This window comes from Megalops cyprinoides, chromosome 18 (assembly GCF_013368585.1).
Source record: "Megalops cyprinoides isolate fMegCyp1 chromosome 18, fMegCyp1.pri, whole genome shotgun sequence".
In the NCBI taxonomy this organism is placed as follows: Eukaryota; Metazoa; Chordata; class Actinopteri; order Elopiformes; family Megalopidae; genus Megalops; species Megalops cyprinoides.
In genome coordinates this window covers 8,759,213-8,785,258 of record NC_050600.1, presented here as the reverse complement: position 1 = coordinate 8,785,258, position 26,046 = coordinate 8,759,213, and the positions used below count along the sequence as shown (strand labels likewise).

General features: G+C 44.4%; 1 protein-coding gene across 3 annotated transcripts in view; it reads right to left on the bottom strand.

The window, feature by feature from the left end:
* Positions 1–3,875: 3,875 nt before the first annotated feature.
* Positions 3,876–26,046, bottom strand: part of LOC118793259 (serine/threonine-protein phosphatase 2A 55 kDa regulatory subunit B gamma isoform) — a 66,502-nt gene continuing 44,331 nt past the window's right edge. For all 3 annotated transcript variants that reach the window (XM_036551351.1, XM_036551349.1, XM_036551350.1), the window contains 4 exons: positions 24,389–24,553; positions 15,910–16,079; positions 11,726–11,817; positions 3,876–4,285 (listed from right to left, as the gene is read on the bottom strand). In XM_036551351.1, coding sequence (XP_036407244.1) covers positions 3,994–4,285; positions 11,726–11,817; positions 15,910–16,079; positions 24,389–24,553 — 719 coding nt within the window. In that variant the 3' untranslated portion in view covers positions 3,876–3,993. The remainder of the gene's footprint in view (positions 4,286–11,725; positions 11,818–15,909; positions 16,080–24,388; positions 24,554–26,046) is intronic.

Here is a 26,046-nt window from a genome sequence, read left to right as displayed (position 1 = left end):
AGTAATCAAGACAAAATCCATTTTGTTAATCCCATAGGCATAGAGTAAAAAAAAAAACGTTTAAAGATCCAGGAATGTGCAAGGCGTTCCATCGCGGTGTCAAAGACCACAGCGCCGCATACGTTTCATCTCAATTCGGTCGCACTTGAAGCTGATTAGGAGTGCAGGTGACGGCAGCAGGGGCGTGCATCGCTGAATAAAACTCATACTGTTACTAATACGAAGTGTTGCTTATGGGCTGCGGAATGAGGAGGAACATTACGCTCTGAATGACAGGGTGAAGGGAAGGACCGTATGCAGCGGCGCGCCAGATGGAGCGATCGCCAGCCTAGCCGCAACTTTCCGCCGCTCTCCGTCGCTGAGCAGCACCCGTCACCATGGTGATGGCGCAATGGAGTGAAAGGAAGCCCAGCGTTTTGAAAAATGAAGCTCTTGTCCTTGTGCCCCTTTAACTCATTGTGCTGCGTGCCGCAGCCTGTCGGTCGACATCGTCGGCGTCAAAGCTCCTGGCGTTGTGTTCCGCGGTCCACCGCTTGTCCGCAACGTACAGCTTGCATTTATTTCGCCTTTAAACCAGAAAGTGAACTGAAAGACTGTACGGCGTCACACTGGACAGTGGTCTCCGTTGATCTGATCTGTCTGATCTAGATATAACGTTACTCGTATGAAATACAGACAATGACATTAAACATAACTTCAAATCAGCATCTTATGAGACACCCCTATCCCAGAGGTGGAACAAGTATTTGTTCTAGCCATTCACTAAACAAGGTGATTTCACTAATTAGCTCCTCTAGCTGCCCGAAGAGTTGTGCTAATTAAATTCAGCTAGTGTAGTGCATGGGTGGAACAAATACGTGGCAAGACTTTTACTTTCTGAAGCCGGGGTTTTCCACCTCTGCCCCATCCTCACCCTCCCCTCGTTCCTGTTTATGACATATGACTAAAACAATAATCAGACGCTAAGCCAAATGCTCCACAAATGAAAAGCTCTGCAACCAAACTGTAGGATGCAATTTTGTTGAAATCTTTATTCGAAAACTCATATTAACATATTTATAGTCGTTTATTTGACATTGTTGTCCAAAAAAATACAGGAAATAAACACAAAATAAGTGGGTCGATGTACGGTCAGGAAGAGGAATCAAAATGTAGACGACTGGTGCCATAGGGGTTTTTCCCCCTCATGGCCTAGCACAAAATATATAAATAAATACATTTTTTAAAAAAGGAAATTCTACATTTTGTGGAAACGAATTAACGAACCCCAAGAGAGGGTGTGTAATTTCCTCTATAACATCCAACGAATTTCCCCATCACCATTTCACATCAATTTCTCAAGGAAGGGTCCATGAAGAGTACAATTGAACATTCATTAAGGAGGTAATTGATCTGAGGAATTGAAGTACATTTGTAGCATTACCACGGGTCACCCAGTGGAGGCAGTGGGGGAGACACGTATCAATTGTCCCCCGCTGTTTTCATGACAAAATTACAGATTCTTTTTTTTTCCTGCTGAGTGTAGGAGTAAGATTTGGTTAATGCCTCCAAACACCATCAATAGCAACATTATCAGTGATTGTACTTCCTTATGTACAACTTCACTCCACTCCGTATCAGGTTCAATCAAAATCCACTCCTTCTGTGGTGTTATTACAGGAAATAAATGTTATAATATTGTGGAAAGAATTAACAATATATACATGATTCATTCAGCCTTTTTAAATTTTTTTGATTAGATTATTAATAAACATTCCTCATTCCCTTGGTTTTGTTTCTCATTAAAACACTTTAGGCGTTATAAATGTACATCGTAACACTGAACAATGGTAAACATGCTTTTGTGCTTCAATACACAAAAAGTATAATAGTTATTTATGGTAACTAGTGCTGTGTGGAGACAGAACTCTGCAAGCCATTTTACAGCAATCAGCCCATTTTTTTTTTTCATGGTCCAAAAAAGGCAGCCAGAAGTCTAAAAACAGAGTATTTACTTTCATGCAGCGTCAGTTTGCTTTTTTTGTTGATACTTTAACCTTGTAGCAAAGTAGCACATGGGAAGGCCAAGATCCATGCACTCATCTTCAACTTTGTGTCTGAAAATCAGCTGTGGATCTTACCTGTTCGTACAAAGCTTGTTGTGAAGGCTGTGTGTTAGAGAGTGCAATACTGTACTGTTTTGTTGGTCATTCTTTTTGCTGTAAAAATACAGTCTCTCGCTGTGGGAACCCAAAGACACACCTCAAAACTTACTGGCCCATATACTGTTACCATCATCATCATCATCATCATCATCATCATCATCATTATCATTATCATCATTAACACCAGAATGAATTTACAAAACAAAAAGATGGAAGATTTAACATAGACGTACATTCAGACTTGTACAATACCGTTATCCACTATTGCCACCAGTAACAAGCAACACATTGAAGGGAGGGTGGGGGGGGGGTGACTTTCATCATTTCAATGAAAGGTGCCAATCCTCCTTCTTCTCAGAATACCAAAGCCACTTTGTCACAAAAAATATTCAAATGGAAAAAAAAGAATCCTTGTGGCTGGCCTACCCATGAATCCTTTAAAAGAGGGTCTCATTATTTTTGCACATCCAAAATGTCACTTCAGAGGATTTTAGACCCATGTCAGATTAACAAAAGGGGGGGGGGACAGACAAAAAAATGGGTGATGATAAGAATAATAAAAAAGAGTGCTGCTTAATTCAGTGAGTTCTAGCCTGGGGGTAATCCATTTCTGGAGGTAAAAAAGACAAGAGAAACACACAAAGATAAAGTCTAGACTATCCTGGGGATCAAAAGAATCATATCAAGTAGCAGAATGCTTGATGGAAAAAAATGATTGATTTTAACTCACTACTGTGGAACTTCAAAAGTGTCTCCTGTCGAGACCCTGGTAACTGTCCTGAAACCCAATTCTCACTGATCCGACTAAACACCAACATGCAATAACTTAGTGCACTTTTAGTCATAAGTCTTATATACACATAATATTTTTCCTGATGAAATAAAGTTAACAGGAGGGGTGGTGTAAAAGCCCTTTACGAACCAATGTGCACCCTATCAGTCAATTCATAGTGAAATCACTGCTGCTTGCAATGACTTTTTTTGCGTTCTTTATGGCAGAGGGTCAGAGATTATGAATGCGATTACTTGTTACAGCTAAATTTTTACAATGTTCATCCTGTGCACTGACTTGTACCATTGCAGAGTGGAAACTAGCTAAGCACTGTAGAAAAAAAAACACTCTATTTTCAGCTTAGCACTTTCTGGAACTAAACTGTTGGGGAGATTCCCATGGAATAGAGATGATACAGCGGTAAATTAAATAAATCCAAAAAAAAGAGACAGTGCCCTGATTAACTTCCTATGGCTTTTTCCCATATGGAGTTGCTCAAGACAGACAAGTAAATATTTTACTGAACTGTGGAAGGAGAGTGGTAAAATGCATCAAGCTGGGAGGCTAACCCATATGCATACGCATAGAACAAAACAATGTTTTAATGTTAAAACAAATGATTTGAACTACTGACTTGGTTAAATGCTGTCTTTCAATGAAACAGAACATCTGTAAGAAAAAGGGAAGAAGCAGATGAAACCAGCACTGAGAAAAAGAAAGGAACACGTTCGTTTCCCGTCATGCACTTAAGTTCCAATCCATCCGTGAGCAAAATGTTAGCGCTCGGCTCCGTCTCTTCAGTGACCTTCCAGAGGCCCACAACTACCAACAGCGAACAAACACAAGTGATCAACCACAATCCACAATTCCAACACAATGAACACGCTCCCGTGCCCGGCCCAGCGCAAGTCCTTTCCACATGGGGGTGGGGGGGGGGGTTGGCGGGGTGGGCAGAGGGGGTGGGGCGGGGTGTACAGAGGGGCGGGGCTAGGCAGATAAACCGGAGGAGTGCCTTAAAGGGGTAATGTTTCGGGGGGTAGGGGGTCCGGCCTGGCACCGCCCTGTAGGCGCTCTGCGTTAGTGCATCTCTGAGTTGACCTTGTCCTGGAATATGTACAGATTGTTTGTGGCGGCGATGGCGATGATGTTCTCGTTGGGGTGCCAGGCGGTGTGCAGGATCTTCTTGGTGTAGTCCAGGCTGTCCACGGCGATGTCGTCCTTGCGCCGCTTGCCGCCCATGCACACCCGGCGGGGCTTGAGGACCGCCCGCGGCTTGCTGCTCTCCCGCGAGGCCTCCAGAGTCACATCCCGCTTGGTGTTCCGGTCAAACATCCGGAAGAAGTTGTTGTAGGCGCCCGTCATGATCACGCTGCAGGAGGGGAGAGAGAGAGAGAGAGAGAGGGAGAGAGATAGAGAGAGAGATAGAGAAAGAGAGAAAGAGAAAGAGGGTGAGAGAGAGAGAGAGAGAGATGGATTGATCTTGCAACAGGAAATACAGTAGAGGGTTCCTGTGGAGCAGCGAAGAAGGAACTGCACTTTGGACACCGTAGCGATGTAGGTCTGACTCGGTTAAACTCTGTTGCTCTCTTGTTGACAGACTGTGGAGAGATTAGGAAACCTCCATGTCTACCATACAAACAACCAATAAGATGGTAAAATAACTGATAAGATCACATGGCCGTGCACAAAAAACAGAACGACTTTTGGCATCACTGAATCAGTGATTACAGTAACACACCTACAGAGAACGCCTTTCCAGGTTATGCAAAGAAATGATTTTTAATAAGGCTGAACAGCACCGTACTGTCTGGGGCTCATGCAGTATTTACCAGTGTGCACTCATGGACACATAGCAGGCCTTTTCAGCATGGGATGATGTGTTTGTACTTTCACAGCAGGACTGATAAAATCTCTGATTAATAACCACACATCTTTCCCACTGACGCAGTGGAATTGATTTCATGCGTTCTGTCCTCTAGAGTAATCCATAAACCTTTGTGTATTTCCATAACTTGTTCAATTATTTATTTCGGTTATTGACTGCAATACTGTACTTGTGTATGGAATTAAATAAGCATTCTTACGTGATAATGTGGGAAAACCATAATTATGGGTTATCCTGCATTCTCATAATAGGAGCCTTATGGAATAAATGTCTCTACATGCAGCACCACGGCTGAACCTTCACAGTTAAAGTGCAAATGGACATATAAAGCAACCAATGGGGTGCCTCCTCCTGTTTTCTTCCCCCAAGACACCCCCCGCCCCCCACCCCACCCCAACCCCCTTCAGTTTGGTCTGGCGCGTCAAGTGTTTGACCAGGATTAGTAGGATTTTGAGGGGGGGGGGTTGTTGGGCTGTGAGGGATTACACCTGTCAGAGGCATGTCCACAGATCATAGGCTTGTCATAAATCCGCCCCGGGAGATCTGTCCCGCCTCCCCCCCACTCCACCTGGGACGGAGACGCAGGCGGCTAATGAATCCCCCCTCCATCCCGCTACCTCCCAGAATGCATTATTCATCCGACACCCCTCGCCGTCTGCATCCTCTCCCACACGGAGACCGGGAGGCATGCAGGAGCACTTCCTGATGTTAACCACTGGATCAGGGGCTTATTTTATCTGGGAGTAATCAATGGAAGGGGGATAAAGAGCGGAAAGAGGAGGCTGAGCTCATAAAAGCTAGCTAAACAATAAATGCTTTTGTCTGTCAACTGATAGGACAATGAAAGATGATCTGGTATAAATTAGAAACCTCCTTCCTGTGACATAAAAGACTGATGTTAAACCTTTTTGGTTCTCGGAACACAAGACATCAGAGTGAAGGATCAACATTCTGGAATCTTCCACTGCCCATCGAACACTCTAGAATTCACTCTCATCAATATTCTGTCCCGCACCCCGGCAGAGGCTGGTTTAACTGATTCAAACACACAAGGTAGTGACATTATTTGCCAAATAAAAAATGCAGACTGCCACTTCAATATGGCAAAAGCAATAACAAAATTAGAGATTGCAATTGATCATCTGCATGGTGAAACATGAAGCACAGACAACCGTGACAAATAACCAGAGGGTTTAGATGAGGCCGTGTGAGAGTGAGGAATAATACTTTGTTTAGGTGACTGCGCATATGTTACAGGGGATTCTACATGAACACTACTTAACTACAGCTATTAAAGCAGCAGTTAATCTGTCCAATGTAAATGCAGCTGTTCAGTTTTAAGAAATAGACAGCTCTTTGTGTACCTGAGTTAGTATATGAACTGCCTGACTTAACCAGTATAATGGGCTTTGAAATGCAGAGTGTGGCTGTGCACCATTTTTAGTTTAATGAGACAACTAGAGAGCAGATTAGTGATCTGCTTTGCATGGTTACCATCTGTGTGTATTAAATCCTTCAAATAATAAAGGCTTATAACAGTTTGATATTTACTCATCATCCCACACTTCATCACCAGTTTTCTCCACAGAGCGATCAATATGGAGTCTGGGAATGATTTAATACCTATTGCTGAAAGATTAATGCCAGATGGAACATTCCAATTCTGCTCCAGCTGGATCAATACCATTACAGTCCCTCTCACTGTTGCCTTTGTAACAATGTACCTGCGTTGGATTACATGCGAATTTCATCATCTATGGCCCTCTTTCCTTTTTATTTAAGCATATCACACTCAAGCCAGATCCACGTCCATTTGGTAAAGGTTTCTTTATCATACTCTACAGTACAGCTACAAAGGTGACCTAAAACTTACGTACACCCCTACGATTAGAGTACAGTACAGGTACATTTTCTTACAAGCACCTTCCGTTAAAAAAACAGACACCAGAACCTCCAGATATCCGTGATTTATTCTCACTCTGGTACCAGTGTCCTGCCAGGGGGCACAATCAGGCGCAGACAAAAAAACTAAACAAAAAAAAGGTTCTAACAAATCGTTAGTGCACAGTGCTTGGCTTATGCAACCTGCTTGTTGACATCGCCGTTTCCCATTGGGTGAGTCTGACCGCTGCAGACAGAGGGGGGTCTGGAGTGAGGTGTCAGATTGACCGGCTGTAGATTACACACATCAGAGGCAATAATGAGTCGGCGGGGCGGATTAACTGGAACTGTTAAAGAACGCCGGTGCAGCGGGGTACCCCCCACCTCCCCTCCAGGCCTTTAATCGTCTCTGATCCTCGAACGTAATCAGAGTCATCTCTGTCTCCACTGCCTTCTGCTTTTCCACGCTGTCCTGGCAAAACTCCTGACCTGGCTCTCTCAGTCTGGCCATCTGATCATCCCCCAGTTTAATTGGCTGGATAAAGTCCTCCTTCTCCACCCCGGCTGACATATTCTGGTGCATGACTGTTGTGCTCTGCTACATGTAAGGGGTAGTTGAAGTAAGCCACATCTCCGCGATACACATACAAACATGCACTGTTAAGCACTTTCACGTCAATGAAAAGCACTACATAAACATATACTATTTGTCATTTTTCACTACATATAAGATTATTCCTATCATTGGCCCCTCATGACATTACAATCCATTATGATACAATGCGATGCATCGCTCTACAATCAATCGAATTACTAGACTATCACATGTACATTGTACATTTGTGCTGAAGAGTGACATTTATATGTGACATTTTATATTTGTGTTTCCGTTTATACAATTGACCTTTTTATAGTAGAAAATAAGGTGAAATCCTTTTGTGTGCCAACATATACTGGGGCAAACGTGTGTAAGCGTGTGTGTGTATGTGTGTGTGCCTGCCTGTGCACGTACACAGAGAATGTGGGTATATGACAATGTGAAGGCGAGTTGCTTGCTCAGCACAAGAAAAAGAATTATAAGGAGAGCAGAGGATTTTTTTTCTGTCCTGTCAGGGAAATCATTTCATTCAAACCATTTCTGTTTTTCTTGCTTCTTTAAAAGGGGGTCATATTCCTGCCTGGTCATCAAAGCACAGCCCGTCAAGCAGGCTGAGCAAATACGGCCTGCCTTGTTTGCTGTTCTTGAAGATTCCTCTTGATCTTGTGCCAAATGGAGCGCACAGTAGCACAGCAAGACAACAGATCGTTGTCTGGTCCCGAAAATCTCTTATTTCCATCACCGTGCCACAATCACACACCTTCTCTATGGTGAAACAGGCTGTGTGCGGACGCTAATTGCAATAATTGTTAAAGTTTTCAGAATTATAGGAATTATTTTATTTATTATATATATTTATAATTATATTAAGCCTAAATTCCTTTTTGGTCTCGCCACATTGCTCATTGAGTGTGGGAGCAAAGCAGCCTGGGGGGGGCGGGGGGGGCGCTCTCTCTGTTATTCACCAAACGATCTCTGGGATCACCACATGGAAACTGGAGGCTGCAGCCCCTTGCCCTCGGGTCCTGGCGAATCAGCACCAGCATGCATATTTTAATATGATTATGGGAAATGACACAAGGATTAAGGAAATACCATGGGATATGAAAGGGGCTTAATTAGGTCCATTTAAATTGAAAATACAAAATTGAATCCCAGTCTTACCGGGTCACATCAGGAGGAGGGAATTAAAAAGCATCCAGGATATTCCTGCCCAGGGCACCACCCCCTCTACATTACAGTACCTTACACAACAAGATTCAGCTCCCCCTCTCTAACAGTTAGTCAGTTTGTGGATCGCATACTTATCTGAGCTTACAATAAAACTGTGTGATTCACTACCATCGGGCGGCTATCTGCTCTGAAATCACCCCTCCCTTACACAATCAGAAAAATGTGACACAATTAAAACAAACAGAAAAAACAGAATTAAAATTCAGGCTGCACTATTCAAATAAAGATCAACTTCATGCACAAATCTTTGTCTCTTTTCCTTTATTACATGTGGTTTATGCTCCAATGGTATCGCCACCCTGCCAAACTTCATAAGGACCACACATCCTGATTTCATTTTGTTTAGTGAAATTGAATCCAATGTAGCACTGCAGAGTTCCTTTGTGTACTTCAAAGTGTAACAAATGTAGAGATACAATGCCACAGATACAGATGCATATACATTAAAAGAGGTTTCAGTCTGTAATGGGCAATTCTTGGGCAGGCTAGTTAATTGTGGTTAACAATCAAAAACATGTTCAAGATAATTATCAAGTAAAGGAAAGTTTTCTGCCTCCCATATTTGCAGATCACCTGCATCCACAGCTAGTGCCTGAGGTTACAGACAATGGATATCAATCTTGCCCTGGGAGGAGTGTGTGTGCGTTTGGCATTAATAAGATCCTCACACATATCCCTGCTACTGTATGGTGTGTCTAGCACCTGAGGCGCAAATCAGAATCCCCCTCTCTTGCCTCTGTCCCTCTCTCTCTCCATCCTTTCTCCCTCTCCGACTGCTCCTCTCTCCCTCCAGCCCCCTCTTTCTCTCGCCAGCCCCATCCGTCCTTCCATCTCTCTCTCTCTCTGAGTATCTCGTGTCACCAGCGCTGTGCTGAGCGTGTCACCTCATTACCGTTCTCATTTCAGCGCGGTGACAGTGGAGAGGTGACATACTGAATAACATTGTCAGGCGGTAACTCGGGGACCGCAGCTTCGCCAAAGGGAGGGGCCACATTTTTACACGATTACAGAACAGAACGTCAGGTTGGCACTACTGTCACCATATTCTCTAACAGGAGGGTTTGAATAACATTAAAACATTTTGATTGCACTGCAGGGATGTGGAACCAGCTAAGTATACTGTGTTGATTTAGTAATGGTAAAATACCGAAAAATATGCTATTATTGTGTAGTATAGCATAGTGGTAAGGTGCAGAGCTTGTAACCAAAAGGTTGCTGGTTCAATTCTCCTCTGGGGCATTGCTGCTGTACCCTTGGGCAAGTTAGCTAACAACTGCCTCAGTAAATATTCAGCTGTATAAATGGATAACATGCAAAAAAATTGTGACATATGTAAGCTGCTCTGGATAAGAGCATCAAATAAATGTACTGTAATGTTATAATGTAAATGACAGCCAAAAAGAGAGCAATATACAGTTCGAGCATATTCAGCCCAGAGATACTGGTGTATAGCAGCACTGGCCACTTTAGGCCTTATACATTTCCCTACTGAGTCTGTGTTCCAATGTGGTGAAGAAAGCAAACTTGTCAGGAAAAGGCTGTTTTACGAATTGGACCACTGAATGGTAAAATGCTGTTTATTTCCCCTTGATGTAGACATCTGATAAGCACAACAGCAGTGCACGTTTTTTTTTGTTCAAATCCAGAGTCACAGTTTACAAATAGCTGTAATAAAGCCTCAGTTTCTTTTAAAGCCCACGGGAATAACATTTGACAGAGGGTGGGTGGAAGGTGAGAGCAATCATCTGGGACCATCTAACCATTCTGGTTTATATGAAATCATAGCAACAGTTCAGGGCTGTAGAGGGAATGTTAAAGCCTTAGAGCCTCTTTGAATAAAGACCAGATTAAAAGAAAAAAAGGTGACAAGAGACATGTTTACCACTCCGCACAGCTTGAGATGAATACCTGCTGTCGCCGCTCGGAATAATAAACACCGCGACTAAAGGTCACTCATAACCGAAATCTTGGCTCTACAAAATGCCGCGCCGAAACGCCCACCTCTGATCCGAGATGAGGGAAGAAAATAAACCTCTCAGTGTCAGCTCTCTGTGGTTCTCCCATCAGCCCTGCTCTGGCACAACACCGCGTACGACTATAACCGCTTTATTAAGAGAATAATCTGCTTCTCCCTCTGTTGCCGTGGCGGGATTGGATTTGCTCGGTTGTAACAGAGAGAAGGTGGCCTAGCCTTGCCCGCCTGGCTTTTGGGAGAAGCCCGCTCTGACCTCGTGAGCGAACGTAATGATGCAACAGCTGTTGTTTGTGGGTAATTGGATGTTTCGATCTTAAGGGGCGTTTGTGTCGGGCAGCACTGTTACACCCGGAGACGGGGGTGCATGGAGCCAGGCACAGCGCTCTCCATTGTGCAAGGTTCATTTCACTATTTCAAATTATAAAAAATGATCTTGAACGAGGGCTGTCTTGCACGCAGTCATCACATCAATTATACTCAACAGCTTACATCGCAGTAACACTGCCTCCTGTTCTGACACCTTTCGCAAAGTGCCAAAAGAGTAGTGCCAGGAAACTGTGCACAGTATTGAAAACCCCCGCACGGTATCACACACTGACACACTTTAATCTGGAGGACGGGGCTGAACATGTGTCAGTACTCCGCCTGTGCTCCTAGCTGTGGTGTTTTTGTTTTTGGTTTTTTTTTCTGTCCGTGTGCTTTTGTTGTTTTTCCTTGTGTTCCAGCCCTGCCCCGCTCTCCGCCCTGTCTCTGCCCACCTGATCAGTTTCCACCTGCCTGCCCGCACACCTGTTCCCAGTCCCCTCATCAGCCCAGCCCTACTTCTACCCTGCTTGTTTCTGTCTTGTTTGCTAGTTCGTCTCAGTGTGTTTTTTGCCCGTTTCGTCCCCGCTGTTTTCTCTGTCTGATAGTTCCCGTTTTCGACCCTGCCTGCGCCTCGACTTCGTTTTTGCCTGCCGCTTTGTCCTGTTTGCCTGATCGCCTGCCTACCTGGTTCCTGACACTGCCTGTTCCTGTTTTCTGCCCCTGGTTCTGCCCACGGACTGCCTTCCTGGTCTCGACCCTCCCCTGATTTCGCTTTTGTCGTACGTTACAATAAACCCGCATGGAACCTGAAGCTCCCGTGGTCTGCGACTGAGTCAACGTGATTGAACTGTGCCACGTTAAGGAAATAAAAATAGCCTCGAAAAGAGAGAGGATAAAAAAAAAAAAAAAAACAGCGAGGTGAGAGACTCACCTGTCTGTTCCATTCCAGGCACATTCAAACTTGTCGAAGATGCAGTCATTCTCGTACAGGGAACAGAGCTTGCTCCGGAGATAATCATGAACCTGCACAGGGGAAATTAGCATTTTACATATTAATACACAGTACTGGATACTCACCTTGAGAAAACAAGTTACCATTTTAATCTCAATAAACAATACCGGGCATTGGTTCCAAAGTGTGATGTTATTAATTCCTCCAGTTAGAATTAACATCCAGTATCATTAATTTATGATAAAATTCTCCTTTGGTGCACTGTGTCAGAATTAATTCCTAGTGTTGTTTATTTGTGATAAAATAATTATTCATCATAAATAAACAATGCAGGATATTAATTCTGATATGAGAAATTATAATATTATCCTAAATAAATGATACTGGATATTAACTCCAATGTGAGAAAGGAGAATGGGTCAGGGAGTCTTTGGTCTGAACTCAAAGGGCAGCAGATAATGAAGACCATCCCCAATACAGGCCAGAGAAAGTGCTGACCAGCAGGACTTTATGAAGTGGTACAAACCAAATGAGGCTCAAAAGTGATCCCTGAAACCACACATGGTCATTAAACACACACATACATACCACGTCCATATAGTTTAACATTGCCCACAGTGATTTCCCAAGTCTAGCACATTGGTGTGAAACCGTATCTCAGTAATCCCATTGGTCTGAACAGTTTCTAATAATACAATGAATGAAACCCCAACCTGAATATTATATATGTGTATGTATGTGTATATATTATATGTATACAAATGTGCATATAATATAATATAATGCATACATATTATATACATATAATAAGTTAAAAAGGCAGAGAGAGAGATATTTATTTTTTTATTTTTTTCTTTTCTTTACTTTGGTTGAGCTTCAGGTATAATGGACCTTGACACAGAAAGTACCTTATTTGCATGAAGCGTTTTATGTAGCTGGTAAGACGGTCATATCACACTCAGCTGCCCTATAATGGAAAACCTTAGAGGAGAAGATCACTCAAGATATCGCCCCTGGATTTATGAGACTGAACACATTAGAGTCACACATTAGAGAGACGCGCGATTTTACGCTGCAAGTACATTCACGTCAGCAGCTTGGATGGAAAATTATATATAGGACCGTGACTATTTATCAGTCTTGACTTTGGCTGACATTCATGGCTACTGAACCATGCTACAGGTCTAGACTGATTCACATGCGCACTGTAGACGAGGGCTGGCATGGCAGTGTTCCTCTGTTGCTGATAAGGCTGTCTTGGTGTGTCAGATACAGCTGCACAGCCCAGAAATCAATGAAGGGGAGGCAAAGGTTTTGCCAGGAGTTTGCACTGGAACAGAAAGGAGTAGGCTGTGTGTGTAGGCTGGACCACACATTGCTGAACTCTGACACACAGGCGCACTTCGGCCAGATTAACAGTTTGATCAGGGCAGATGCAGTGGGGGAAGTGGCTGGAGGCCAATGTGTCAGGTCCTGAGAGGAATCTGCTGTAAAACAGCTCATCAGTATGCATGCATACCCCCGCACATACAGTATATGCATGTACACACATATACATGCACCTATACACCCTCTCTCGCTCTCTCACACATACCCACTTTGACATTCATCCACAAACAAGCATGCAAGAGCACACACAATACACACGCACGCACACACACACACACACACACACACACACACACACACACACACACACACACAAAATAAAGCCGCTGACAAGGCTTGCTAAGGGTAATCTCCTTAGACAGAGTAAAATGAACTATAATTGTATTGATTTAACAGCTGTTGTGGACACAGAATAGACCACTATCCCTGACATGCAAATGCTAGCTCTGGCTATACATATCCATGGCTCAGAGGGGAAAAGATAACCAGATCCACCTTCAGTTTTAATTATTTATCTTTAGCTAATTGATATTAGTTTAGTTACTTTTCATGTGGTAACAGTTGATGAGAACCCAACATTTGGACCACAAAGTTATCAGATGGTGTCAGACATTGAGGAGCCTGCTGGGTAATAGGGGTGGGGCAACTTAGACACACCCACTAAGAGGGTGAGGCATAACCTCCATGTTTACACATGCAAGAAAACTGAACAATCACCTAACCTGGCCATTTTTACCACAGTAAAGCCCACAGATCCTATAGGGCTACAGTGCCTGAAGGTCCTCTCAGCCCTGGTACTGGGGGACTGCAGTAGCTGTAGAGTGGCTTGACCTTGGTTCTGGAGGGCCGCAATGCCTGCAAGGGTACCCAACCCAAGCTCTGCAGGGTTTCATTGTCCAAAGGGGCTACTCAACTCTGATTTTGGAGGACTGCAGAGTCTGAGGGGCTACTCTGCCTTGATCTTGGACGGCTGTAGTAACTGGCAGTGATCATTGTCAGAACTAAAGTAAATTCATTCCCCAGCGCTGGGAGTTAATGGGTTAATACAGCTGGCACTGGAGAATCTGCTGGATTGTGGCCAACTGATACCAGCGGTGCTACATTGAACCAGCTAATAGGAGCCGTGACAAATGAGTCAACACAGGCCCTTCAAGTCACCCAATTCTCTGAGCACAACCTCTGCACCATAAGGAACGAACGTGATTCATACCGCATCAGCATCCTCAGTTCTGTGTGTGCTGGATTGCCTATACGCACGCGCTTATAGTCCTGAAGAGAACACTCACGGCAACAACAGCGAAAACAGCCTCACACGCTCACAGGAAATTAAGATAATTATCCTACCGCAGACATTCGCCACAGAGAAAATTCGCCACGCCAGCCCACTCCGCGGCAGCGATAAGATGGCGGAAGAAGAGACACAATGACAAAAGGCGCTCGTCCTTTTTTTCACGGGAAAACGGGACAGGCAGGTTGTGAGAACTGCGCAGATGAACACACCAGATTACCGAGACCGGAATCCTGCCTGGTCTCGCAGCCAACAACAGAGGAGCATATCTGGAGTGCTGAATAAATTATAGATAATGTAGCTCCTGACTCACAGGGCTTAATACACGCCTCTGTGACAATTTATGTTGTGTTCCGTGTCCCTCTCCTGCTCTTTCCCTGTGCTTTCTCTCTTCCTGTCTCCCCCTCTTTTCTCTCCATCTCTCCCTCCTCCATCCCCATCCCACATATCATTTCTTCTCTCACCCCCCCCCACCTCCTCACTCTCACCATCCTTCTCTCTGTCTCTCTCTCTCCCTCTCCATCCCTCTCTCTCTCTCTCTCTCTCTCTCTCTCTCTGGGTACTGCATTGCAGATCAGGAGTAAGGTGTTTTTCACAGCACAGCAGAGCACAGCACAGTGCGGGCTATAAATAGCTCCAGTATCTTCAGAGCGCGGAGCGACTCCATCTCCCCCCCGACTGCACGGTGGGTATGACTCGCACAGCAGACATCTGCATGCATGCACACACTCCAGATGCACATGCAGGCACAAAGGCAGCGAGCATGTGCAGTTGTCATGGATTCGCACGGTTCAGAATGACAACATGTACTGTAAGGCAGGGATGCTTGTATCACAAAAAATTATTAATATGTGCTTAACAACAGCCTCATGGCCAGAGCACCTGCCCTGGCTGTGGAGGGCTGTCGTTAGCAAACATAAAAAGTGCTCACTACAACTGTGGGTAGTGGGCCTGCTACACACTGAGGTCAGAGGCCCTATGACACACTGGGCATAGCAGCCCTAGACTGATAGACTACAGCTCTGTTCAGATGCTTCATTGTGCAGAAACTGTGAAAAACTCTGAGCCCAGGATACAAATACACAGAGTTATTTTTATCTGGTAAGTCTTCATAGTGTAAAGAATGTGTGTGGCTGTAGGTGTTCTCCGGAGAGACTGTGTGTAGTTACAGGTGTTGTCTGGATGGAATGTGTGTGTTTACTGGTGTTCTCTGGATAGAATGTATGCGGTTACAGGTGTTCTCTGGAGAGAGAGTGTGGTTACAGGTATCCTCTGGAGAGCGAGTTGAGCTACAGGTGTTCACTGGAGAGTGTGTGTGGTTACAGGTGTTCCTGGAGAGTGGTTGTGGTTACAGGTGTTCTCTGCGGAGTACGTGCATGGTTACAAGTGTTCTTTGGAAAGTGTGTGTGAATATGGGTGTTCTCTGGAGAGAATGTACGCGTTTACAGGCCCTGTAAGTTTACAGGTAAAATCCCCCCTGGTTTACCTGGTAGGTCTCCATGGGCTTGTTCTCCATGTTGAGGTCCCAGACTTTGGCGGTGAGGTAATCCCGAGTGAGCAGGTAACGTCCACTGTGACTGAACTTCACGTCGGAGATGGAGGAGATGATCTCGGAGAAGAAGGACCGGTTACTCGGGTCCTCCGGCTCCTCAAACACTAACAGAGGGAAAAAGAAAAAAAAAACTTCATTCATAATTCATTGTTCACGAGGAGTAGAAAACATAACTACACAGCGATACATCTTTAATTCATTGCCTACATCCTCCAAGTGCTTACAGAGACAAGCACAAAGGGGAGAAACAGGCACTGAACATTGCATTACATTATTTACTTGGTAGATGCCCTCATCCTGAGCAATATACATATTTTACATATATATACCAATCAACACTGCCCCCCGAAGGGTATTTAAAAAATAAAATCAAGCAATGGGAATTTTGTTGTGGGTCACAAAGTCACTGAAACTAGAGAGAGCTAGAGAGGGAATATCATTCCAGTTCCATCAAAACCCTAATTACATGGAAGTTACCAAGTGTTATGTTATCAAAAATGAGACACACTTCCCCATTTCAGCTACCATGGAGTGAACCAGCAGCTGCCCGCATGCTATATGAACTTTTGAGTGACATCACAATAGAAGTGGATTCCAGGCGACACGTAGCAGCCTCCTAAAGTTGCCAGGGTGCTGTAACAACGTGAATACGCAAGCATGACTGCGCAGAATGTCACATTCTGTGCCAAAAGGGGCGTTTATTGGAGGAAGAAGGCCATCAACAAGTACAGCATCACACTCACCTCACCTAATTTGTGAAATTATTCAGAGAAGAATGGTGCCAGATCATTAGGCCCAACAACAGCTACAGTCACCTCTGCTCCAATTTGTTGCTTTTGCTGTGTGGTTAGGGAAGGCCGCCTTTTAACTGGTCCAAATGACAGCGTACATGGTATCGCTTTGAGGATCTGTCTCCATATTTGATATCTCAACAGTTAGTTTCCAGACACTGTCACTGGGTCTGCGCGGCACACGCAGCAAACAGACTTCAGCATTCAAGGTCAAATTTTAGTGTCGAATTGCCAAATGAATATTAAGCAGTGAGGTTTTTTTCATCGTTTCAAAAAAAAAAAAAATTCTCAAAGACAAGCTGAAGGGCAAGTAAAATAGATAGTTAGTCATTAAGCCTCCATTTATGCAATATCATACATTATATTTCATTTTTATTCACTCAAATAAGATGAGTTGTATTTTAATACTGTTCTGTAATTTCATCATTCAACAAACGTGTCAGTCATTTAATTCTACACTTTAACAGTACTGTAAGCACCATTTTTGCACCTTAAATTAAATGACTCAGTACCTTGCTTTGAAAGGGGGAATTGGAGTCTTTATACAACTGGGAAAACATCCTGTACCGATGATCCCCATAGCAACACCACTTTAAAAACACTGCCCTTTGTCGATTTTCTACAGGAAAAAAAACATTGAGTTTGGGTTTCAAAACACACATCCTTCTGTTCTGATGAAAGAAATTAATACACTGCAGGCTGTGATTAACAGAGACTCTGGTTTCGAATTTCGGAGCATGACTCAATATCTAAACCCGTTTAAACAGTTTTGAGCAAAACACAATCTGCTATTGTGGCTCAAAACCTCCAAGGCTGTCTGCTCTAATCCCTTCAGCGCAGGAGACCTGGGCGTTTGGGAAAAAGGGGGGCTGCCAACAAGGAGGATTTCACAAGAATTCTTTCAGACAAATCCCTTGCGTGGCATGCGCAAAGGTCAGGAGACTTCACGTGTGTGCACGCTTCAGCCCAGACAGAGACATCTCCCTGCATTTTCCCTCAGCCACAGTCAGTGCCTACTCCCTGGAGTATAGAAGATTCATATCTTACCAGGATGAGAGTGCCCTGGTTATTCACGGAGATGCCCTTCTACTCTGCCGAGCTGTAATAAGCTCCAAACAGTCCCTTGCAGGCTACATGCTTCCACCCACTGCAATGCCTTATGTTTTTGACTGCTTGTCCATCAATATAGCCAGCAACAGTGATGATGCTTAAAACTCAAATCTCTTACTCTCAGTGAGAAGGATGAGTTTGGGGTAGGATAATGGCTGGGGTACTTGTCTTGTAACCAGAGAGTTGTAGGTTCAAATCCCCAGAGAGGCACCATAGTTGTAAGGTAGTTTACCCTCAACTGACTGGGTAAATATAGAGATGTATTAACAGACAGCGTGTAAAATATAATGTATGTCAGTCGCCATGGATAATGGCATCTATAAAATGAAAGAAAAGTGCTAATAACAATGCCAGTCAGTTACTAAGCCTGAGTCCTCAGTGCCATGTGTCCATGGCTGGGAGGTTTCAGAGAACACAGCCATGCCTGTTTCTAAACAGAGAGTCTGTTTCTAAACGGGAACCTTCTGCTCCAGAACAAACATGAAAACCTGCTTTTTTTTCCAGGTCTAACAGTGTGCCCGTACAAGGCCTGCTTATCCTCACCAGCACACAGGCACACGCAGCGCTGAGATCTATTCTGCGGCCTAGCCAGACGTGAGTGATGATAATGCAACAGAGAACAATAGCAGCAGATCTGGGCTTGTTATGTGTTCTGACCCTGGAGGCAAATATTCTCTACCGCACAGGGATGCGTCATCAAAGCACACATTTCAGTTTTACAATAAACCCGAAAAACATTTTCCCTCACAAATACCACCCTGGGGATAGGCTTCTCCAGTACTGGAGGGTACAATGGCTTTACATAGTTATAGAGATTATTAAGACCAGGGATCACAGAGAAAGACTATAAGGCTGCTCATCTGATTTAGGATTTAGGAACTGGGTAATCCGGATTGCAAGTAAAACCAGTCAGAACTGTCCAACCCTTCTTTGAGCACCTCAGGGCTAGACCACATTACCCATGGGCAATCAACAAGAGCTGCCTTGAAATTTTTACCCAAGAGACAAACAGCACTGCTCTTGGTAACATTTGAAACTCCTCATGCTTAAAAATGCATCTACTGTGTGTATCAGAGTGAGGGGTAACATGTTCTTTGCATGACTGACATAACACATAGAGCTGATTGGTATGCATGAGTTTTGTGCCTCCTGATCACTGTGTATGGTGTAGGTCACTGTATCCATCTACATATATATGATATTGGACATTCAGTGTGTGGGAAGGAAAAAAAAACAACACACACTAGTTACGTTGAACAAAGGACAAAACGAGGAAGGGAATTTATAACAGTCAGCAACAGCGACCAAGTTATGAAATATATATTCATCAAATCAAATAAAAATGTCTTAATATAACACCAGGGGGCTCAGTCACAGCAAGCACACAGACACAGCTGCACCAGGGTTCTCAGTCACAGAAAGACACAGACACAGCTGCACCAGGGGGCTCAGTCATACACAGACACAGCTGCACCAGGGTTCTCAGTCACAGAAAGACACAGACACAGCTGCACCAGGGGGCTCAGTCATACACAGACACAGCTGCACCAGGGGGCTCAGTCACAGAAAGACACACCCGTTGGGATCTTTATTGCATTTAAAGGCAATGGGACAGCTGAAGAACAGATGAACCAAACAGTCAGCAGTGTTCAATTGTCAGTAACATCATACCTAGTTGAGATAGATTTATCATGACTACAAACACATTGAAAACGTAGAGTTAGTGGACCCATGCTTCCCCATACCCTTGTAGCTGCACCCATAAAGCCCAGATCAATGTATTTTAAAATGATGATGAAAAAAATAACTTCAGCTCACCCACGACAAACTGAACTGAGAAATTCTACAGTTACACAGTTAACAAAGGCATCTAATGCAGGGATCTAAAATAACACCCAATAATAGCAATGGTCTGTTAATCCTTAGAAAATGATTTGTCTGAAACTGGAAAACAGACTCTGCAACAGATTTTGCAGTGCTGAAAATAAAACAGAATGATGAAACTGGGCTGAAACGTCCGTGTTCTTTATGGTAATTCACCCCTGTTTGACTCCCAGAGGACCCGCCTTAGATCCTTGCACAGGCATTTTCCCATAGATCAGCGCAGGTCGATATTCATTAGGAAGCGCTTCAGGGGCTAACCTCTTCAGGGGCCTCTCCTCCTGAATCCTGCAGTGCATTCTGGTCCCCTGGGGGTTAAAGTTTACCAGCTGCACGGGTCAGCATGATGCATTGATTGGGCCTTGACGAATTTAAAATGATCACTTTAGTTCTGGGCCCCTTATCTCAGAGGACTGAATTCATTTCTGTCCCTCCTTCACAGTCCCTGTCCATTTCTGTGCTTTACACTGAACTGGGCTAAGGATTACAACAAGCCCCGGAAATTCAGTTGGGCGTCTTTCACACTCACAAACTCCTAAGTTCCCAACCCCCCTCCACATTAACTAATCAAATTAACTAGGCCAAATTAATTAGGCAAAAGGTTAAGACATCATCAGACTCCTTCAGTAATGACAGATCAATATATTCTGGGTGGAATGCTGAAATCTCAGGGGGCTCGTTGCGTTCGTCCAATTACTCAACCATCTTCCCTTCCAGATCCATGCTAATGCAATAGCCATCTGGTCAGAGGCTCAGCACGTTGGAAAGGGTGACACATTTCATGATAATTAATACAGAGCTGAATGTCACGGGACACATGGGCTCCGTGCGGGGATCATCTCTCCCTTCCTTTCATTCAGCTGCGTCTGTGTTAGTCAAGGTGAACCGTCGTTCATCGCTGATAAATGCCACTTTAGGGACCCCAGTATCTCTTTTAATACTGGTGCTGATCACATTAATTTATCAATCTGGGAACATTCATCAAGAGAGGCACGTTAAACCTTCTGACTGAATTGTCAAGAGTAATCATGTGTTTGCTTAGCAGCTACTTTTATGTCTTGGTTTCATTATTACCCATTAGTACAGCAGGATATAATAACTGACTCATATTATGTTTTGCTATCTCCTTACACACTCAAGGGTCCGAAAGTAGTGCTCTACTCAAGATTTCACCCCACAACCTTCTGGTTGTCAGTCCAGTACCATTATACTACGGCAATTTTCTGCAGAGTTTGTCCTGAACACAAGGAGAGCTGAGACTCAAAACATGATAAAGCACAAACCTGGCATTAACACAAGAATCCGTAAACCTCATTTTGCCAGCATTTGTATATTTCCCAAGAGTCACCACTTGGCAGGCCGCCTCTTTAACATGACTAAAACAGTGAGCAGTCACAAATTCCAAACCCGTCTGCCCGTTCACCAAGTCATGGGTCCACAAGTCTGAACCTGTGCACATTTTCACCAAGAGACCTATGGGTCCGCGAGACCTTGAGCCGCGTTGTGAGAAGCACATGATCTTTCTCTCTCTGCCTTGATGTCCCTCTGCAGACTAGAGGCCAATTAGAGCTTTGATTCCCCTCACATTTCCCACTATTCATCCTGCAGCTTGCTGCCTGGCAGGCATCTTTGAGCCTGGGGGGAGCTTGGGAGCCATGGAAAAGGGGGGGGGGGGGGGGTAATAGGGTTCCTGCTATGCAGTTCTGAGGAGCACTGTTTCGGGATGAGGGACCTCCCCAAACAGGTGGACACCTGTCACACATTAGACCATCACAGAGACAGAGCAGGCGGTAGGGATGGGCCCTGGACAGACTAATGAGCTGGCCAATTGCTGAAGCGCTCATCTATAGGCTGTTGCGCACCACTCAAAATACAAAAAAAAGGACAAAAACAAAACAAAACAAAAAAAAAACAGTGGCATGTGTACAGCCAGCAAACCCCTTGATGATTATATTACATTACTGTCATTTAGCAGACGCTGTTATCCAGAGCGACCTGCACAGGTTATAATTTTTACATGTTATCCATGTATATACCTGGATATTTACTGAGGCAATTCTGGGTCACTGTACAGGCCACCATATCTGAGTTCAGGTTGGTTGCTGGTCATAGTGCTGTTCGTGAGGAAAGCGACTAGAAAAGCAGAGAGCCTTTTGGGGTCTCAAACAGTGCTGTCAGTGAGTGGGAGTGAGGGCGATGGTGGATATAGCAGTGATCTGTTATGGTTCACCAAGCTCTGCTAAACAACATGGACTCCAGCATTACTGTGACAAACACCAAACAAGGTCTATTAATGTGTATTACCATCAGACAGAGTCTATTAACATCTATTACCACCAACTGCCCAAAAACTCTCTTAACACTACACAGGCTGTACTAACAACACACGTGGTTTATTAACACAACATAAACATCTGTTATCACCAATAGGAAACAACGATCAAAATGCTCTCAACACTACAAGATCGAAGAACGACATGTTTTTTTTTTTAACACCATACAATCTAACTAACTTGTAACTACTGTTGGTCTAATAACGTCAAACACAACCAGATAACATCAACCATGGTTTCTAAACAGGACACCAGTGACAGTCTATTAACACAATGTAGCAATGTAGCAGCACAAATGGTGCATCAACACCACCCAGTGTAACCAATTGATTTTAACCAATAAACACACACTTTGCTCTCCAAAGACTTGCATCACTCTCGATCAGTCATCACTGACAGCTCATGACAGCTCCACTCGGTGAGTTAACAAAGCATCATTTACTCATAACTGACATCACATAAAGTTTTTCAGCGCTACCCCAGGGTCCATGAACAGAGAAGAGGGTGCCGGAGCAGAGCATGATCAAGCCAAGACAGCTCACGGCATCAGCGCTTATCCAAATTTCTGTGGCACCGAGCAGCCTAACGATTACACCACCTTGACGAGTAGCCAGTTCATCTCAGGGCTTCTGCCCCCGATCCATCTCTGTGACCGGCACTGCCAAAATAGTAAGTGCTATTTTTCCACAGACGTCTGCTATGACTCAGCTAGGGACTGAATGAGGGCCCTTCTGTTCGAGCTGTAAAAATCATAGCTTTTATTATTTATGTGCTTAGCGAATGTACTTCTATTTATAATTCTGTACAATGGAAATGCTCCTCTCAGTCACCCGTCACCCTCTGTGGTTTGCCACCCTCCTTGAACAAAATCCTAATTACTTAGGACCTTTACTTGATGTCTAAAGGCATCAAAGCCGTGTACACAAGGGTTGCTCATCCTAACGACTCATATTTGAATGAAATAACCCTCTCTTCTCCAGGACACATTCCCACCCATACTACAGCTGCCTGCGCCTGAATAGGTGAAACAGACACAATCCACTCGCTGAGTGTTTGCCTCACACTCCTGAACCCGAGTCGGGGGGTGAGCCTCGTCCAACACCAAATTCGGCAGCCCAAAGAGTCCCCTGAGTGGGCCAACATTAAACATCCATTTTCTAACTCACGGGTCTGGAAAAATGGAGCTTAATCAAAGACTGCAAGGGGCCGTTACAACTTCCAGCACCAAATGTCACCCCACCTTATCTGGGGGCATTCCTATTAATCGCTGTCTGGACCAGCCAGTCAGCACATGTACCATGTGGCACTGTGAGATAGCGATTTGGCCATTTGTTATATACCACCAAGGCATAAGAAAACCGTTAAAAGGTGTGATGCAACTGTGTGCAAGAACAATCTCTTAAAGAAAAAAAAAAACTTAGATTTAAAGTTTAGACATCCAGACCATGGTTTCCTTTGCTGGAAAGAGTCTTAAGTTTAATTCCTTCCTTATTTGGAGATTTGGCTACTCCATAGAAGTGACACCATTTTATACCTATCCACAGCATCAGAACTGCATGGTGCAATTCGTGATAACTACAGCCTGTTGAGAGTTCATTCATCATTTTCCTTCTGTCAAAAGGACATATTTAATGTGATGGAAATCCAAGTGACCTTTAGAGAGACTAATCAACCTGCCACACAATCATTTGAGTCGGAGATTGGGAGCACTCCTAAGATGGCTTCATTATAATACATATATACAGTGCATATACACTCTTGCTTACACGGACACACCCACTCACACACACACACACACACACACACACCACACACACACAATCTATTCTGCATTCATAATTCTAACATTCTAACCACTTTTATTCCCATTAATAGATAATGTGCAGACAACTCAATTGATGCTAAATGTATCTAAACTAATTGCATAAATGTTTTTATTTCATGGGAAAGAATGTATTAAAACAGCATTCCACATACACATTGTGGATGTTGCTCATCTTTGTGAGTACCTTCCCCCAATGTTACACGGTAACAGCTTTTGCTTCATTTGCTTCAAAACGAAAGGAGTGACCAACAGAAGAGGAGTCGTACATGTACATGTTAAGAAAAAAATATATCACCATTTCAAAGGCAGGGGACTGTAGTATGGGGCCAGTAAGGGGCAATAGGTTGTAATGGGGAGGCAGCAGCAGGTCAGTACCGGGCAGGAAGCTATATCAGGGAGGCAGTGGGGGAAATCGATGGGATCTGGGAGGCTCTGGCGAAAGGCGGGGGGTGGGGGGTGGGGGAGAGACTCACGTTTGGAGTGCTTGTCACACAGCGCCGACGCCCTCATGTCACACAGCCTGAGTGTGCCCTTGCTGCTGCTGTACACGAACAGGTTGCAGTGGTGCGGGTGGAACTCGGCCGCCGTGATCACCTCCGTCAGCTCCTCCATGTTCGCCGGCTTGATGTCCACGATGTCTGGGAGGGCAGGGGAGTTAAGGGGGACACACACGCCTGGACATGCGCGGCAGCTAATTTACATTTCCACTTAAGTCAAGAAACAATTTTGGAACACTTGCAGTCATGCCATAGCCTTCCAACTTAAGAGTAAACCAAGAAATAAGAACCATCTGGAAGTGTTCAAGCTCATCCTTGAATGTGACACATTTTCCCCTCATGAACGCTGGAAGAAAGCTTTTATTTGAGTGGCATTTTCCCCTTAATGTAAGGTCTCCCCTTAATGTAAAGTTATCCATTTATCTGTTCATCCACAGCAATTACTCTTGAAAGATGAAAGGGGGATGAAAGATGAGGGCATGGGCTTGTATTCAGACTTCCTGGGTGTCATTCTTCAGTTCTGTCTGAATGTTAATCAGCGTTCGGGGATCAGGGAGCTGTGAGTAAGGAGGCAGGAGATGTATCAGGAAACGGGGCCACTTCTGGTGCCCCCCTCCCCCATCCTCTTACCGCCACATCAAACAGAAAACAGTGCAAGCATCTATCCCATTCTCCCAGGCAGCACGACAGCACATCCTCCTATTGAGTATGTGAGTGACTGCAATCACTACAACATCTGCCCGTATTCGCTATGGAAAGTAGCACTGAATAAAGCTGACAACATAGACGGAATAAAACCTACATCAGACATAAATGCTGTGTTCCTACATGTCGACGTACAAGAATCTGCGCTGTGTGAGTGCCACTGGAAAGGGCCACAGCAGCAGCTACAGAGAGAGGAAATAACCATCCTGATGAATACTGTATGACATGAATGGGAATGTAACCCGAATGAATTATTGAAACGCTTACATAAATATTTCACTCTGTTTCTAGGTCACAATTCAACTGAATGGAAAACAGAAATACTGGGACCATCTCATTTCTGCTCTCACTCCATAAAGTAACGTCTGCTTTCTGTCTCTCCTGTGGCAACCTACTTTTCATATCATGTACACACACACACACACACACACACGCACGCACACACACACACACACACACACACGCACACACACACAGACACAGATAGACACACAGGCACACACAGACACACATGCATACATACACAAACACACACACACGCGCACACAAAGAGCTGCTTTCCAAATATGCACATTTTCTTTAGCTGCTCAGTGTGGCCACTGAAATCAGCCCCTGGTTACATGTGCGAAATGAGTGAATCTGGTGCAATATGGCCACGTTCGTCACAAGTGCACTTTCTAAAATCCCTGAACAGATTGGAGAACGTGAGACGATAATGACCCGAGAAAGACTTCAGACCCGTCTGCGTCTGGAGCGTGAGCCGAACAGACTGGGAGTTCACGCCGCAGGGAGCTCTGAGGACAGACAGGGAGACAGAGACAGTCTGTGATCCCGGTATTCCCAGAGTCCTCTGGGGTGTGCCACCCCCCCCTTGCCCCTCCCTGATAGCCCTGACATTGCATTACACTACTCCCTTCCAGCTACTGTCC